The sequence below is a fragment of the Chionomys nivalis genome, chromosome 4 (assembly GCF_950005125.1).
Source record: "Chionomys nivalis chromosome 4, mChiNiv1.1, whole genome shotgun sequence".
NCBI lineage: Eukaryota > Metazoa > Chordata > Mammalia > Rodentia > Cricetidae > Chionomys > Chionomys nivalis.
The window spans coordinates 54,366,857-54,383,094 of NC_080089.1; the positions used below are offsets into that span (position 1 = coordinate 54,366,857).

At 52.2% G+C, this 16,238-nt stretch overlaps 1 protein-coding gene across 1 annotated transcript; it reads left to right on the forward strand.

Moving 5' to 3' along the window:
- Positions 1-10,523: 10,523 nt before the first annotated feature.
- On the forward strand, positions 10,524-14,744 carry Isl2 (ISL LIM homeobox 2). The gene is made up of 6 exons (XM_057768974.1): positions 10,524-10,581; positions 11,369-11,558; positions 11,665-11,927; positions 13,331-13,614; positions 14,145-14,312; positions 14,628-14,744. The coding sequence occupies exons 1-6, from the start codon at positions 10,524-10,526 to the stop codon at positions 14,742-14,744; spliced, it is 1,080 nt and encodes a 359-aa protein (XP_057624957.1).
- The last annotated feature ends 1,494 nt before the right edge of the window (positions 14,745-16,238 follow it).

The following is a 16,238-nucleotide window of genomic DNA, read 5'->3' on the forward strand; positions in this document are numbered from 1 at the left end:
CGTCCTTGTCACGTGGTGCTTCCTGCCCTTCCCTCCTTGTCTTTTCTAACCTAAATGTAGGATTATAAGCCATTATAATTGCTAAATTCTATTAGTGGCTTTAATCAGTACTGGAACAATCTAGGGAGTGACTACCCCAGCTAAAGAAAGCAAGAGGCTGGGATCCCTGGGCACCATCTTGGAAATGGCTCCCACCAGCGTATAAAGTACACAGAAGGACACCCAGACACCATCAACAGCCGCCTATGGAGCCTTCACCGTGTGCTTAGACCCTTGTCTTAGTTTCTTTTGTTGTTGCTGTGATAAACACCACGACAAAAGCAACCTAGGGGAGAAAGGATTTATTTTAGCTCCCAATTCCAGGTTAAAGTTCATCATTGCTGGAAAGTTGAGGCAGCAAGGATTTGGAGCAGCCAGTCATATTACATCCACAGTCAAGAGCAAGGAATGGATGAACGTACATATGCTCAGGTATTTACTCTTACACAGTTCAAAGCCCCTTGCATAAGGAATGATGCCACCCACAGTGGGTGGGTCTTCTCACTTCAATTAATGGAAGAGAGACAGTTACCTACAGACAGGCCCTCAGACCAGCCTGATGTAGACAATTCCTCACTTACCCTCTTTCCAGGAGATGCTAGATGTGTCCGTTTGACAATTAAAGCTAACCCTCAGCTAGGCTTAGGAACACAGACATAGCACTTGCTGTCAAGAGCTTATGTTCTAGAGAGCTACAGGGAATGTTCCGGAAATAGACATCCTCTCCCCATGAGAAAGAGAAAAAGGTGCTCCCTTAAAAGGCACCGTTGATAATTAAAGCATTACCATGATCCAAGTGCTTGACAGAATAGTGTCTACCTTCGCCCACCCTGTGGTAATCATAAGTTCAGAGGACTGCAATTTTCAGTTTAGAAGCTGAAATTTCCAGTAAAGACCCCAGTGGGACTGATGACAGACAATAATCATGAGAAAAAGACATGCTAGGCAGATAATGCCAAGCTGTACAAGTCTACCGTGGCTTATTTTTCAAAACTGGTCTTTTAGGTTCTGTTTTAATATAGTGGTACATCAATAAGAAGTGTGTGTGTGTGTGTTGTATGCTTGTATACGTGCCTGTGTAAACGTGAGCACATGTATATAGAAGCCAGATGTCGATGTTGTCCTCAGTCTCAACCTTACGTTGTAAAGATACTGGCATTTTGGTCAGGAGAGTCCAAGAGACTCCCACACAATACAGGCTATTGCTATAGTCATTGGTTGCTCTCTAGAAAATAAGATCGTATTGCTGAAGACTGCACACGTTTTGAATACAGGACTTGGAGAAATCATTTGGCTCTGAAATGGAAGCCTCCTTCCTAAGGAAATACATGAAGTACCTGAAGGAGCCATGCAAGCTGACAAGAGAGAAAACCGATTACAGAGAATCAGGGCAATGCCCATGAACCACAACAATGATCAGGAAGGCAGGATGTCTCTAAAGGTGCGATAGTGGTACTTACATCCTGGCATAACCAGCTGCCACCTTAAGTCCCACTCAGTCGGTGGTAATTCATGCCTGGTACTGTCAACCTAGCCAACCAACCGGGACGAGGATCTGCCACTGTCACCTTCCTAAATCACAATTTCTACTACATTCTACACACTTATCCTTATATTCACAGATAAGTGTAGCTCTCAATCCTCATCAAAGATGCTGGTTTTTTGTTTTCACTTTTACTTTTTTTTTTTTTTTAACCATTACAGAAAGTCACAACTGGTCAAAATGCAGAGAACTACTGACTTTGGGGTCCACATCTCCAATAATACATCTACAGCACAACCCTTATAAGTTAGTACCTAGGAACGCTGAAGAAGAGGGGGTGGGAAGATTGTAAAAGTCAGTTAGGGCTTCTCCTGGGTGAGAATATCTCCTTAAAATATAAAAATATGAAAGGGAGGGCCCTCCTCACATTAATCATTGATCAAGAACACGTCCTATAGGCTTGCTTACAGGCCAGTCTTAGGGAGGCATTTCCTCAATTAAGATGGCCTCTTCCCAGATATGTTTAGGTTTGAGTCAAGTTAAAAAAAAATCAACCAGCACAGCCAGGGAGTCACCTCCTTCTCCTCCTCCTCCTCCTCCTCCTCCTCCTCCTCCTCCTCCTCCTCCTCCTCCTCCTCCTCTTCCTCCTCCTTCTCTTCTTCCTCCTCCTCTTCCTCTTCCTCACAATTGTCCTCCCTTTCAGGCTGCCTCTCCCTTCCCTTCTCTAAACTCACCATGCTTGCAGCTTTTTCTTCCGTGAGCAAACTCAAATACCACCACTGGCAAACAGCAGGCCTTACTCTGTGGCCACCCGCTATCTGGTTTCACCTCCTCCCTCTCTGCTGAAATCCCATGGAGGACAGGGCCAGCCCTCAAGGATTAGCTAGCCTCCTGGCCCTGGGCCTACTGCACGGTCTTGACAACGCCTGATGCTGTAGGTGATGAGGAGCCTGCTGGTGATAAATCTCTTCTCTCCGCAAGCAATGATGCCGCCGTTCAGCAGAATGAGGCTTCAACAAGGGTGGCATTATGATTTTGTTCTCAACCATCAGGCCTGTCTGGGGCAGCTATAAATAACACACACTGTCCATAATTCAAGTTGATCAAAATGGAGCTCAGCGCAGTGATATGGGGCAGGATCTGCCTGCCTCCAAACCAATTACACGTTCCTAGCGGCTGAGCGCCTGACTGGGTTCCCTCCTGCAGTGGGGCTAATGCTCATCCCAATCTCACTAATCATAAATCACAATCTGTCCATGATTAGACCTTGGGCGGTCTCCACAGAGGAGAGCTGACGACCTGGATTCTGTTATCTCCTGGATTACCTAATTTGGAACCTGCCAGCAGCTCAAACCTCCAGGAGATGTTGTGCAATGGCAGGGGGTCCCTGGAGCAGTGACTCTGCTCCGGACTTTGGCCAGAGTCCATTATTTGGTGCTGTTGAATTTCCTCTTTTGATGTGAGGTGATGAACAGGCAAAATAGGACAAGAATCTTTACTTTTTATTAGGAGAAAAGAATCACACATTTAGTTTCTTGTAAATATGTGTTGGAAAGAATAGAAGCTATTCCAAAAAGCCATCGAAAGGACAATAGCTTGTTAAAGGACAGTCTTGTGCTTGAGATAGAAAGGAGTGTAGGAGCCAGAGGGGCTAAGGACACCATGGAAAGGCTCACACAGTTAACTAACCTGGGCTCATGGGGGCTTGCAGAGACTAAACTGACAACCAGGGAGCCTGCATGGGACTGATCTAGGCCCTCTGCATGTGTGTGACAGTTGTGTAGCTTAGTCCTTTTATAGGACTCCTAACAGCCGGAACAGGAGCTGTCTCCGACTCTTTCAGTGGCTTTGGGGACCTTACTCATCACACTGGGTCTCCTTGCCCAGCCTCAATACAGGGGGAGGTGCTTAGTCTTACTGCAACTTGAAAAGCTATGTTTATTGATGCCCACAGAAGACCTGCCCTTTCCTGGATGGAGATGGAAGAGAAGGGGATTGGGGGGTAGGAGAGGAAGTGGGGGAGGTTGCAGCTAGGATATAAAATAAATAGATGGGGAAATAAAGGAATGCTTGCTGCTCTTGCGGAGGGCCCGAGTTTGGTTCCTAGCACCCCCACATGTGGCATCTCACAGCTGCCTGAAGTTCCAGGTCCTGGACCCTGACATCCTTTCCTGAAGTTCCAGGTCCTGGACCCCGACATCCTTTCCTGAAGTTCCAGATCCTGGACACCCGACATCCTTTCCTGAAGTTCCAGGTCCTGGACCCTGACATTCTTTCCTGAAGTTCCAGCTCCTGGACACCCGACATCCTTCTCTGGCTTGTGTTTGCTGCACTCATGTGATATACACTCACACAGACACATAAATAAAAATAAAATAAATAAAATTATTGTTATCCTGCTGTGTGACTAAAAATTTGAAAGGTATTATTAATGCTTATGCTGATAATTCCTCTAATTTGAATCTAGCAGTGTTGTTAAGCAGACATGTATCCTGGGTCTGGAGATGCATACCTGTAATCACAGGGCGGAGGAGGTACAGACAAAGAATCATGAGCCTTGTGCGGATTATACACATTAGTGATCTTGAGGCTAGCCCGGGGTGCATGATTCCTTGCCTCAGAAAACAAAACTAGAGAACTAAAGAGACAAGGGCCTAGCTCCAAGCCTGTGGCGCCTGAATCAAGATGCTCAGAATCACTCCCAGGCCATGCTGAGCTATCCTGTTTCCCCCTTCTGGAAAGATGGGAAACTGCAGCTTTCCCCGAAGCAGCCGCCATAGTTCCTTCCTGTGGTTGGCTCCTGTTTCTATGATCCAGCAGGAAGCCTGGCTTCCAGCTCTCTCTGTGTTCCTCCAGCTGTCTTTGAGGGTGTGATTTAGAGTGAAACATATGTTCGCACGCCTGTGTGTGTATGTGTGTTTGTTTAACAAAAGTGTTCATTTGTCTCCATTTCGTTTTGTTTTGTTTTGTTTTTTCCTTTTGTTTTTTCAAGACAGGGTTTCTCTGTGTAAGAGCCGTAGATGTCCTGGAACTCACTCTGTAGACCAGGCTGGCCTCGAACTCACAGAGATCTGCCTGTTTCTGCTGGGATTAAAGGGATGTGCCACCATCTTCTGCAGTGACCTGTGGTGATTTTGTTGTCCACCTCTCATCTGCATCCTCTCGCAGTGTCTGTCCCAGAGACAAGCATGCTGTAGATCGTGGGATGGCTTGTTTGTTTAAATATGGAAGAGTTTAATCCCAAGCCTGTCCACCATAAACAAAGTAACAAACAGCACAAAACCATTTCCATCTGGACAGACCGCAAGATCATGACCCATCTCATGGCCTGAAGTGGGCTTGAGTCTCAGTCATCTCTCACTAATTGGATTGACTTCTGAAGGTTATTGATTTTGAGCTGCTTAAAGACGATACTGGAACCTGCCCAGCACTGCAAGGCTGGGCTGGCTTTGTGGGACCACAGCCTCTGCAGTCACAAGGGTTTTACACTCTGTTGTCAGGGTCTTGAAATTTAGAGCAGGAAGTGCAGCAACTTCATTTCAGTGGGATCTACAAACACCGTGGCTAATCCTGTTAGGAGGTGTCTGGGTGCTTTAGACGGGGGTTCTTACTTGATCCTAAGCCCCGGGTCCATTCTATAGCAAGTGTTCAGGAAATGGTAAGGAGAGAAGGGTCAGCCGGTAGGTAGCTCTCTGTTAAAGGGGCAGGAAAGACAGTCATACATACTAGAAGGAGGATTGGCTCTCAGTAGCAGAGGGCCCAATGCCTCATCCTGATTTGCCCAGTTTCCTCTTTTCCCCAGGCCTTAATCGCTCAACTGAGGCATGGTGCTCTGGTCTCCACCTCCCAAGAGAAGCCTATGGTGGTAAAGTCATAAATACTGGCATCTCCAACAGTGTTTGGAGAAAAAGAACTGTCTCGTGAACGCATATATGGAGGGGTGGGGCAGAAGCAAGAGGAGAAGCCTGGAGTAGCTGCCTTAGAGGTGCTCGGTGGTCTCAGAATTGGACCGGGGTAGACTGGCATCCTCAGGCAGGTACTCCCGCAGTCATGCCTTGACCTGGGCCAAGGAACCTGACTTTCAGCTCTAGTACTGTTGTTTATATATTGCACAATAAATCTCATATTCTTTTGTAATATTATTGTGATGTAGATTTAAAATTTCTCCCCAGATAGCTCATGTATTGAGGGCTTCGATTCTGCAGGTAGAATTGAATGATGCTGGATCCCGGGGCATGCTGACCTAACCAATAGATAAATCCATCGATAAGGTTGTAGTTGACGGGCTATTAGGAAACGGGCCTGGATGAATGGCTTAGGACACTCCAGGTGTCTATGAAAGGCATTTCTTGTCGTGGGGCTGTCCCCCTCAAACCTCCACCTCCAGGGATCCTGCCATGTCCTATCATACCCTCTCTGCCATGATGCTCCGCCTGGAGGTGACACGGCTCAGAAGGAATGGGATCCTGGCAGTCCTGAGTCAAGGAACACTGAGTGTTACAGCTCCCATGGAAGAGCGCTCTGTCTGGCAGTAGGGAGCAGGGAACAGCACAGGCCACAGAAAACTTAGCAGCTGAGAGCCCTACTCTAGGGAAGGTTTTCCCCAGTGTAACAGAGGTGGCTTCCCAGGGAAGTTGTTACAACTCTGCTCTGCTAGGGGAAGGTTTCCCCAGGGAAAGTGTTACAGCCCTGCCCTCTCAGCTCTGGGACTTCCCCTGCGAAGTTGTAACAACTCTGCAGCTGCTAGGAAAAGGCTTCCCCAGCAAAAGATGTGTTCCAGTCCTGCTCTGCTCTGGCTTCCCCAGAAAAAGTGTTACAGTCCGGCTCTGCTCTGTCTCTGCTCTAGGGAAATAGATTTATTGGGAGCAAAGAAACCAGGAGACTGGCTGCCTCTACCAGGGTGGAAGAAATAAGCAGCAAATTGACCAGGGCTTATATAGGGCTTCTTAGGGGTGGAGTTTTCCCAGGGAGAAGGGGGATTGGTTAGTTTTTCCCTGCTCAGGGATTGGCTAGCCTAGTTGGTCTGTGGCAGAGATGGCTGATTTCAGAGAAACTCTTTCATTAGCCTTTTAAAGCTTTTAGGTTCTAGTTTGGGGGCCAGGATATATTTTTTTTCACTGACTCTGATTGTAGGGACAAAGTGTGTTTCTTTGGCACTGGTTTCAGAGTTAGGGTGTATTTCTTTGGTTCTGGGTTCAGGGCTAAAACATTTCTTTCACTGGCTCGAGTCTCAGGGCCAAGGTGTATTTCTTTCATTGGCTCGGTTCTCAGAGCTAGGGTGTATTTCTTTGGCTGGCCCAGGTCTCAGAATCAGGGTGGATTTCTTTGGTTGGCTCTTTTACCCTACACTGCCTTACTGCAGCCTCAGAGCAAGGGGCCTCAACCGTGGACCGAAAATTGAGACGGTCAGTTATAACTCTTTTTTAACCTTTTTTTTTTGGGGGGGGGGTTGACTATTTTGTTATAGTGTTGAAAAGATATCCAGAGTGTAGATCGAGGCTCCTCCCACTACCAGCGGCTTCATCAAAGAATCCCCAAGCAGACACTGGACACTGAGAGCCTGGTTCAAATGCTGCCTCTCCGATAGCTGCATGCTCTGGCACCAGGTACGTAGCCTTTCCACACCGCTGCTCGTCAGCTGTGATGTAGGGGTAACTCCACAGCAACCCATCCCTAGGATTTCTGTGTGATATGTTGAAGCACACGGCCCCGAGACTCATGTATTGGTTGGCCATGGTGATGGCTTGACCACGATCAGTATGCCTTTTTACATCTGTGAATCTACAGGAAAAGAAGGGGTAAGAACAGGAAGGGGAGATGTGAAAAGGAAGGATTGTGTGTCTGCATAAATATGCACATGCAGGCTGCCACAGGCTCTCTGGGTCCTGAGCTGGGATCTGTGCAGGCATGTGCTACCTCTGCCCTGTCAGTCAAGGGGAGCATGACCTGCTCTCTGTCCTGCCTCCTGGTACTAAGAGAAAGGAAATGGGAAGGGTAGAAAGGATGGAAAAATTGCCTAAGCCCACCAGCACCACCACCACCACCACCACAACAACAACTACTAAAAACCCAAAAAACAAAAGCCAGTCTGTTTTCCATTGCTTGCCCTATGTAGGTGACTCCCTAGCCCTGGCCACAGGTTCCTGCTGCTCCTTCCCTCAGGCAAGGCTTGTTCTCAGAAGCTGCTGCCATCACAGAGCGAGACCACCTGCTTTCTCAGGGACCTTTGCACCTGGGCCAACTGTGAGCATATTCAGTATCAATGACAGAATGGGGACAAATTCAGGGACTTCCTCTGCAGTCCTTAAGTCTTCCCCTGCAATAGCTGGGGTTACGGCTCTCAACAAGGACAAGAAAGGAGAAAGGTCTCTTGGGTGCCACAGCAAGGGAAATGGAGAGAAGAGGACCCTGTCCCTCTGGAAGGGGAGCTTGGTGTTATGTGTGTTGGGGGGAGGGGAACAGAGAAGCAGGCAGGACAAAAGACACCCATGTGTTTCCCATGCCAGCACTGGACTCCTGTGACCCAGGAGATCCACATGAGGGACCTGAAAATGGCCTCTCAGAGAAATAGAGGTGAGTGGTTTAGAAGTCTTCTGAGCATAGTCTCGGGAGACTGGGTTTCTTGTTAGGAAGGGGGAGTATCTATAGGCAGAAGAGGGTTAAAGGTTGAGCTTAGGATTCCTGCTGAGATCTGCTTCCTCCTGACAGCCAGTACCAGGGTGAACAGTGGGATCTTAGGGGTAAAGGGAGCCAGGTTTGGCCAGGGGCTGTCTTGGGGTGGAGAGTGAGGGAACACTGTCCTGGTGTGCCTGGAGCTTCCCACACAGCAGGCCCAGTGCAGAGCGCTCACTAACATCACCAATAAACAAAGTCCACACCTAGGGCAGGATGGTCCTCCCGTCCACGGGGCAGGCACACAGAACAAGCACGCATTACATTCACAAACAAATCGTTGGGCAACAGGCAGAACGTACTTAGACCCCGCTTCTAACAAGGCCCACACAGGAAAGGCAGTCTTGGTAACACAGACTCTCAACACAGAGAGAGCCACTGTGGTTACCATGGTCACCACACATGAGCAACTCCTTTGCACCAGGTATGAGTTTAAGGCTTTCCCTGAAACTAGTTTAATTTTTACAAAGCAAAGAGCTGGTCTAAGGACATCCCATTTTACAGATGAGGAAAAGTGAGGGAAAGAGAATGAAACACCCGAAGTCACACACGGCTCAGCTCAGCGGCCAGGGCAAAGATTCGAGGCTCCTTACTTTCCTCGTGGTGGTTTGGGTTTACTAGCAAACTTAGCAGGGCTCCAGCCCCTGACACAGCTCACAGAGACTGAGAGCGGCTGGGGCGCAAGTGGATGAGACAGGAAGGGATCAGCCTGTTGTCAGGGGTTTGTGGTCAGTGGCAGGTCCAGTGAGAGCCCTAGAGCTCCTAGGGTGGAGGTGGGGGCCCAAAGCCGCAGAAACCGGGCTGTGGAGCGACGAGCCAGAGGGCGGCTTCCTGCACCGAAGCACCTCGGAGGAGCGGTTTTTGTGCAGCCAGGGTCTACCTAGCCCCGACTTTCTACAGAGCTCTCCGAGCTCTTTGCCGCCTCCGTTTCCCAGCCCAACAGCCTCTGGCTATTAGCAGTTGGGCTGCCGCGCCCGAATTCGCTCTCAGGCTGAGAGGCCTGCAGACAACCGAGTCGGGACAGAGGATTGGGTGGAGACTATCCCAGGAGCCCACCCGCACTCCATCTAGAAAGGCATCAAGTTCTTGGTGTCCTTTTAAAATGGGGGTGGGGAACTTAAAGACCATCTATGGATAAACGCTGTTTATACCTCACCGATTTGTCTTTCAACCCTTTCAAACAAAACTCATGGCGAATTTTGTGAAGGAAAAAAAAAAAGCCCTGACTTTTTAGAAGTTGCAGATTTTCTAAGGATTAAAAAGCCATTGGGAAGATAGCAAATTACCTCTCGCTCCACATTTGTTTCTGATTATTTGCGTTGTAATCGGTTTTGTGAAATCCACAATTAGAGTTCGTGAAAATCGTTTATTCTCGAAGTGTAACACATCTCAACAATGTTCTTAGAAGGAGCCAAGCAGTAGAGTGCAGAAAGGAGGGGGTGGGAGTCGGCTTTAATTTAACCAAAAAACGAAAAAGATGAGGGAGGAGAAAGAGCCGCCCCAAGGGTGGAAGCAGGACCTTGGCTAGAGCCTCTGGATTCCTTCCGACTTTACCCACCTGCAACATCGAGTTTTGTACGGGCGGCGCGGGTGGGAAAGTCCGAATAGAGTTTATCCAAACCCAGGTGGTCAATTCCTACCCGTTCTCTCTAACTTGGACCCCAGCCGAACAAAGGCTCAGGCGCACAGGGAGGAAGGTGGCCCGCAGGACCAGCGATGGTCGCGACCCAACGGATCCCCTTTTCTCCCTTAGTCCTGTCGTCCCCAGGAGGAATTCCTATTTTAAAAATTATAAAAGAAAAACACTTTTAAGGGAGCGACGGCTCCCATCTATCCCCAGGTGTCCATCACCCTGCTAGGCAGCGACTGGGGCAACCGCCCCGCAAGTCCACAGAAAGCGCGGCGCTGCGGCAGAGCCCGCTGGGTGGAGACGCAGTTTCCCAGGGATTGCGGGACCCGGGGCCCGCAGAGCGGATCCTGGAAGGTTCAGGGAGGAGGGGGCTGTGCTCCATTGTTCACTCCCCGCCAATCAGAGCTGGCCCACTTCCTCGCAGCCAATCTCCCGGCGCTACCCAAGCCCACCCTCCGGGTCCCCATCACCTCCCCCGCAGTCCCCGCGGCTGTGGGGGAGCCGGGTGACGACGCTACAGGTCCCGCCTCCAGCTCCGGCCCGGGAGAGTGCGTGCTGACGTCATGCTGCGTGCGGGCCGGTGCGGAATCGCCCCTTCAACTCCGCGGGGCAGGAGTTAGTTAGCAAAGAGCAGAGGCTGGGCGCGCGACCCTGGTCCTTCTGCCCCCGGCCGCACGCTTTGCGTACATCTCTCTCTGCATGGTGGATATTATTTTTCATTATCCTTTTCTGGGTGCTATGGGGGATCATTCCAAGAGTAAGTCTTTCTGTGTGTGTGGGTGTGTATGCGTGTTTAATATGCAACATTTCCAATGCAGAAGAATGTTTAGCGGATTCTACAAGTGGCTTCTATTTGACAAAATACTTGGGAGAATAAAAGAAAAAACCAATGCATTTCGCCTGTAGCAGTGTTTATCCTTTGGAATCCTGTTGTTTTATTTTATAATTAGACTTTATTTCCCAAGCCGGCTAAACTGACCCCAAGACTGTGAATTCTTTCTCTTTTCTGCTAGGACGATTAGGTTTGACTTAGGGAGATGGGATTTTTTTTCTGTTTGCTTGTCTTTCGGTCTTTCGAAGCTAGAGAGATTTCATTCGCTTGATCTGCGCTGTGTTTAATTAAGATCTGTCGAAGAAGCTGAGCGGGGACCGCGCTGAAAGCTGCGGTGTAGATGTTGGGATTGGAGGGAGTCGTTGTGAGCGGGCGGAAATCCGGGCTTGGCCGCCAGTGTGGACGCGGAGGCGTCCGGGGCTCCCCGGTGTCACTGTGCTGTCGTCCGCCTCCCGTTAGTTCTGTCTGTATCTGGACCGATACGACGCGCCCGTTCAAAGACCGTGATAACGGAAATGTCAGGAGATTATGTTGTTTTCGTTTCCTATTTTCTGGACCTTTCGAAAGCTTTCCGTTCCCTTGTGGTCGCACTTCTAAGAGTAAGAGAGGGAGAGCGAGAGAGCGAGAGAGGGTTGGGTTGGGGATGCAGCGGCCAAGGCCGGCCGGGGTCGGCAGTCAGGCCTGACACGGGCCCTGCGCCCTTCCCCGCCAGAGAAGCCCGGGACGGCCATGTGCGTGGGCTGCGGGAGTCAGATCCACGACCAGTTTATCCTTCGGGTGTCGCCCGACCTCGAGTGGCACGCCGCCTGCCTCAAGTGCGCCGAGTGCAGCCAGTACCTGGACGAGACGTGCACGTGCTTCGTGAGAGACGGGAAAACCTACTGCAAGCGGGACTACGTCAGGTGAGCTGGCGGGACCTCGGGTTCGGCCCCCGTGGGCTGGGGGACACGGCTGCGCGTCCCGGGCCCGGGTCCCCCGCGCTGACGCCCGCCGCGCCCGGGCCCGCAGGCTGTTCGGCATCAAGTGCGCCCAGTGCCAGGTGGGCTTCAGCAGCAGCGACCTGGTGATGCGGGCGCGGGACAGCGTGTACCACATCGAGTGCTTCCGCTGCTCCGTGTGCAGCCGCCAGCTGCTGCCGGGAGATGAGTTCTCGCTGCGGGAGCACGAGCTGCTCTGCCGAGCCGACCACGGCCTCCTGCTGGAGCGCGCTGCGGCCGGCAGCCCGCGTAGCCCCGGCCCTCTCCCCGGCGCCCGCGGCCTGCATCTGCCAGGTAAGCCGCTCTCCCGGCCCGCGTAGCCGCGCCGCGTCGATGGGTTGTGCGAATGTGTAGCCGGCCGCCGAGCTTCCGACGGGAAGCTGGTGTGAGAGGCCCTGGCGCTGGGAATCCGGCCGTGTGTATCTGGGGTGGGGAATTGGAAGTGTGTGAGCCTGAGCTTCCGGAGTTGTGTTCTCCGTGGTCCGTACCCTGTAGGACATGATGCTAGGATCCGGAGAGTGGAGCTTGTCTGGGTTTGTTTAGAATTCCTTTAAAGAACAGGTTATCGTCAGGGAGAAAAGATGATATCCGGCCCGGAGCCTACCGGAGAAGACCAGCCTTGTAAAAGAGGGGCCTGTGTTCTTGTTTTGAGGTCCAGCTAGCATAAAGGTTCAGGGAGTTTACTGAACAAAACCATCACTAGGACGATTGGCGTCCTAACTAGGAGTTGCTCAGACTGGGTGTTGGCCAGAAACAGGTGGAGAGAGTGTCACGGAGACCCCAGCTCCAGGAAGCCAGGATGTCTGAGGCTCAGACCCTAGTAGACATCACCTCTCCAAGCTGTGTGGCCCCAGGGCTCCACCCCTCTCTCTTTCTCCGTTTCCACACTGTAGAAAGAGGAAATTGGTCTGGGTGGGCTATTTGTAAATGTTTACCCAGACCTAGAAATGCCTAGAGGGGACATCAATGTAAACTGTGCAGCTAATATCCAGTGGTCGTGTAGACCAGATTGGACGCCGACACAGGGGAGTTGGTGTTAACGAACCCCTTCTGGAGATCGCCCAGGGGCTCCCTTTGTTGTGAAAATGTAGGCTTAAGGCTGTTCCTGGTGGGTGTGAGTGGCACCAGCCACTGGGCAGAGGGAACCCAAGCGAAGGGGAGAATCTCCGGGCCGAAGCTCCAGGGCAGACAGCCAGGAAGGAACCATTCTGTACCCAGAAGGCCTTCGCTGTCTCAAATTGGATTCTTCGGTGTTCCAGAGTGTTCCGAACGGCGAGACGGGCCGAAGCAGGCCTTTAGGAGCAGAAGAGTTTCTCAGTCTGGGAGTTGTGTTGGGTCCCAAGCCCCGGACTCTTCCCTTTCTCCTCCGGAGTCGCACTGCGATTTCCACCTCTTCCTCTAAAACCCCACCTTCTTACACAGGGCTTCGCTTGTCCAGCTGGGCGCAGTTGGGTTTTCCTAGTAAGCGCAGCGGCCTAGAGCAGAACTCCAGAGTCCTGCAGGACTCCGGGAGATCGCTGAGAGGCAGTCGGGTTTGGGAGCCAGGGACAGAACAAAAAGCATGCTCCTTTTGGGTAAGGCGAACGGATGGAGAGAAAAATGAAAAATAACCAAATGAACGGAATAAAAGGGAAACGAAATCTTGGGGAGCATGACTGGCGACTCATCCGACCTCCTGCTTCTCTCGGCCCCTGCAGACACCGGGTCCGGACGGCAGCCCTCGCTGCGCACGCACGTGCACAAGCAGGCAGAGAAGACAACCAGGGTGCGGACTGTGCTCAATGAGAAGCAGCTGCACACCCTGAGGACCTGCTACGCCGCTAACCCGCGGCCCGACGCGCTCATGAAGGAGCAGCTAGTGGAGATGACGGGCCTGAGCCCACGGGTCATCCGCGTGTGGTTCCAGAACAAGCGTTGCAAGGACAAGAAGAAGTCCATTCTCATGAAGCAGCTACAGCAGCAGCAGCACAGCGACAAGGCGGTGAGGTGCTGGCGGTGGCCGGGAGGCGGGTGGTGGCCACCGAGGCATTCCGGAGGCCTCTTTCTGGGGAGACCTAGGCGGAACTGGACTCTCCACGTAGCCTGGCACCACAATGAAAGGCTGGCTTTAGCCTTCAAGTTGCGGTGGTTGTTGGTGGTGTCTTGTGCCAGCGACAGCCCAGAGTCGAGGGGTCCTAGACAAAGAGTCCTAGGCACGGATTGCCAGGTGTAATTTTCTTTGTCAGGATCCGAAGGTCCCCCCCTTTGTATGCTTGGCTAGGAAAGGGCGTAAAAGCTTCCATTTCCCTGGCCTGGTGTTTGGCTCATAGTAGTGAAGCGGGTGGTGGATTTGTGGGCCCTAGGGTATCTCCACTGCGGAGGTGTGGAGTCAAGTCGTGTGCAGTCAAGTGTGCCTCCTCACACCAATGCAGTCTCCAAGTCGGTCTCCAGAACCTGGGGCTCCATGCTCGAAAAGTGGTGCAAAAGCCAAGACCTAACTCTAATGCCTTGTGCCGTCCGCTTGCCCCTCAGAGCCTCCAGGGACTGACTGGGACGCCCCTGGTGGCGGGCAGCCCCATCCGCCATGAGAACGCGGTGCAGGGCAGCGCAGTGGAGGTGCAGACGTACCAGCCACCTTGGAAAGCGCTTAGCGAGTTCGCACTCCAGAGTGACCTGGACCAACCCGCTTTTCAACAGCTGGTGAGGCCCTGCGCTAACTGCCCAGTGGGAGAGGAGTGGAGGGGACTTTGTGTTGGGACAAGGGGTCCGGGACAGAACTGGCAATGGGGAAAGGCTGTTGGGCTTCACTGCTGACACTAAACCTGGTTTTAATGTTTCTCCCTCACCCGCCCGAATCTCCCTGTGTCACTGAAGGACCTGGCATCCCTCTCCTCAGGATTTACTCAGCTGGCGACTTGTCTGCTGGGAACACGCTGGGTCTCTGAGCAGGTGACCCAGGATCACCGGCTCAGGCGTGTACTCACTTGTTCTACCCTGGTGTCTCTGCCCTCCCAGGTCTCCTTCTCAGAGTCTGGCTCCCTAGGCAACTCCTCCGGCAGCGACGTGACCTCTCTGTCCTCACAGCTCCCGGACACCCCCAACAGTATGGTGCCGAGTCCCGTGGAGACGTGAGCAAGGACCCCTAGCTGCCAGCCCGCGGACCTCGCATGCTCCCTGCATGAGACTCACCCATGCTCAGGCCATTCCAGCTCCGAAAACTCTCTGGCCCTTGTAATTATTGTTGTTATTTAAAGCGAGGGGGGCAGAGGCAGGCGACGACAACGACAGGACAACCAGAAGAGCGGGACGCAGCCTGCCCCGCCGCCGAGACTGGAGACTGCTGCTCCCAGGACTTTTTTGTTTTTCTTGAAATAGAATTTGGGACTTTCTGGGTTAGCTCCGCCCTCGGCTCTCCCGCGCTGCGTGGGGAGCTGCCACTCGTCCTCTTCGTGCCACACTCGCCCAGGAACCCACCTCTGCGTGGGGCCCTACAGGGACTTGCCCCTCCTCGTGGGAGCTGCTCCGGACCCACCTGCGCTGACCCTATGCTTTGCACCGACCCTGGCGGTGAGGAGGACGGGACAACTCCAAGGAACTGACACAACCCCGAAAGCGCATGACTGCCGGACAAAGTAGAAACCAGACTATCTTTAAAAAATGTTTTAAATTATCAGTCGACGGAGGACAGTGAGAGCCTTTGCCGAACAAACGTAAGTTATTGTTATTTATTGTGAGGCGAATAGTGGGATGAATATTTTGATCTTAATAAAAAACAACCCGATGCCATGCCACTCCTGTGTGCTGTTGGTGCCCGGGGAGCCAGACGAACGCCACTTCGCAAGTGGGCCTCAAGAGAAGTTTCAGCTTCACCCGCTTCACCCGCCCTCGTGCTACGGTGCGGTCGGTACCCGACGGGCGGGCCGGACGCTGATTGGACGCCGACGGGCGTGCCCGGCGGGGATTGGGCACCTACAGGGCGGGCCCGACACTTATTGGGTGCCGGCGGGGCGGGGCGGTTCGGGTGCAGTGCGAGCCTTCAGGCGTTTCTGCTAGGCTCTGCACCAGAGGCGTGGGCGCCCGGAGACCGGTGTCCACTTGTGGGGTGATGGGTTTGGGTAGGGCGCAAAGCCCACCTTGCGCCCCTGGGCTCTGCAACGCGTCCTACGAGCTGTCCCCAGAGTGGATGCGCGACGTGATCAATCTCGCTGCATTTATTAATTCCCCTGTCTAGACAGAGAAGGCCGGGGCGGCTCCTTATCTACGTTTGGCATCACCTGCAAGCGATACACTGAAGGAGCCACAACAAGCCCCCGCTAGGATCGCGGCGCAGGAGAAAATAAGTCCACCCAGAACCAGTCTGGCGTGTCCTTGGTTTATTTTCTTTCCAGGCCCGAAATGGAGGGGGCGGGGGATGGCCCCTGGATATGTCGTGCCCAGGTCACTTGGTGTGACATTTCAAACCCCTGCGACTTGTTTTCTTGAAAACTGGCTTTAGCGATCGCAGGAAATAACCAAGAGATACTGAATCTCCAGCAGGCCGCCCCAGGCAAGCAGAAGGAAAAAAAAAAAAATCCCGGCAGGCTCAAGTTTTACCCTCTACAAATATTTAACCCTTTGGCAGTCTAG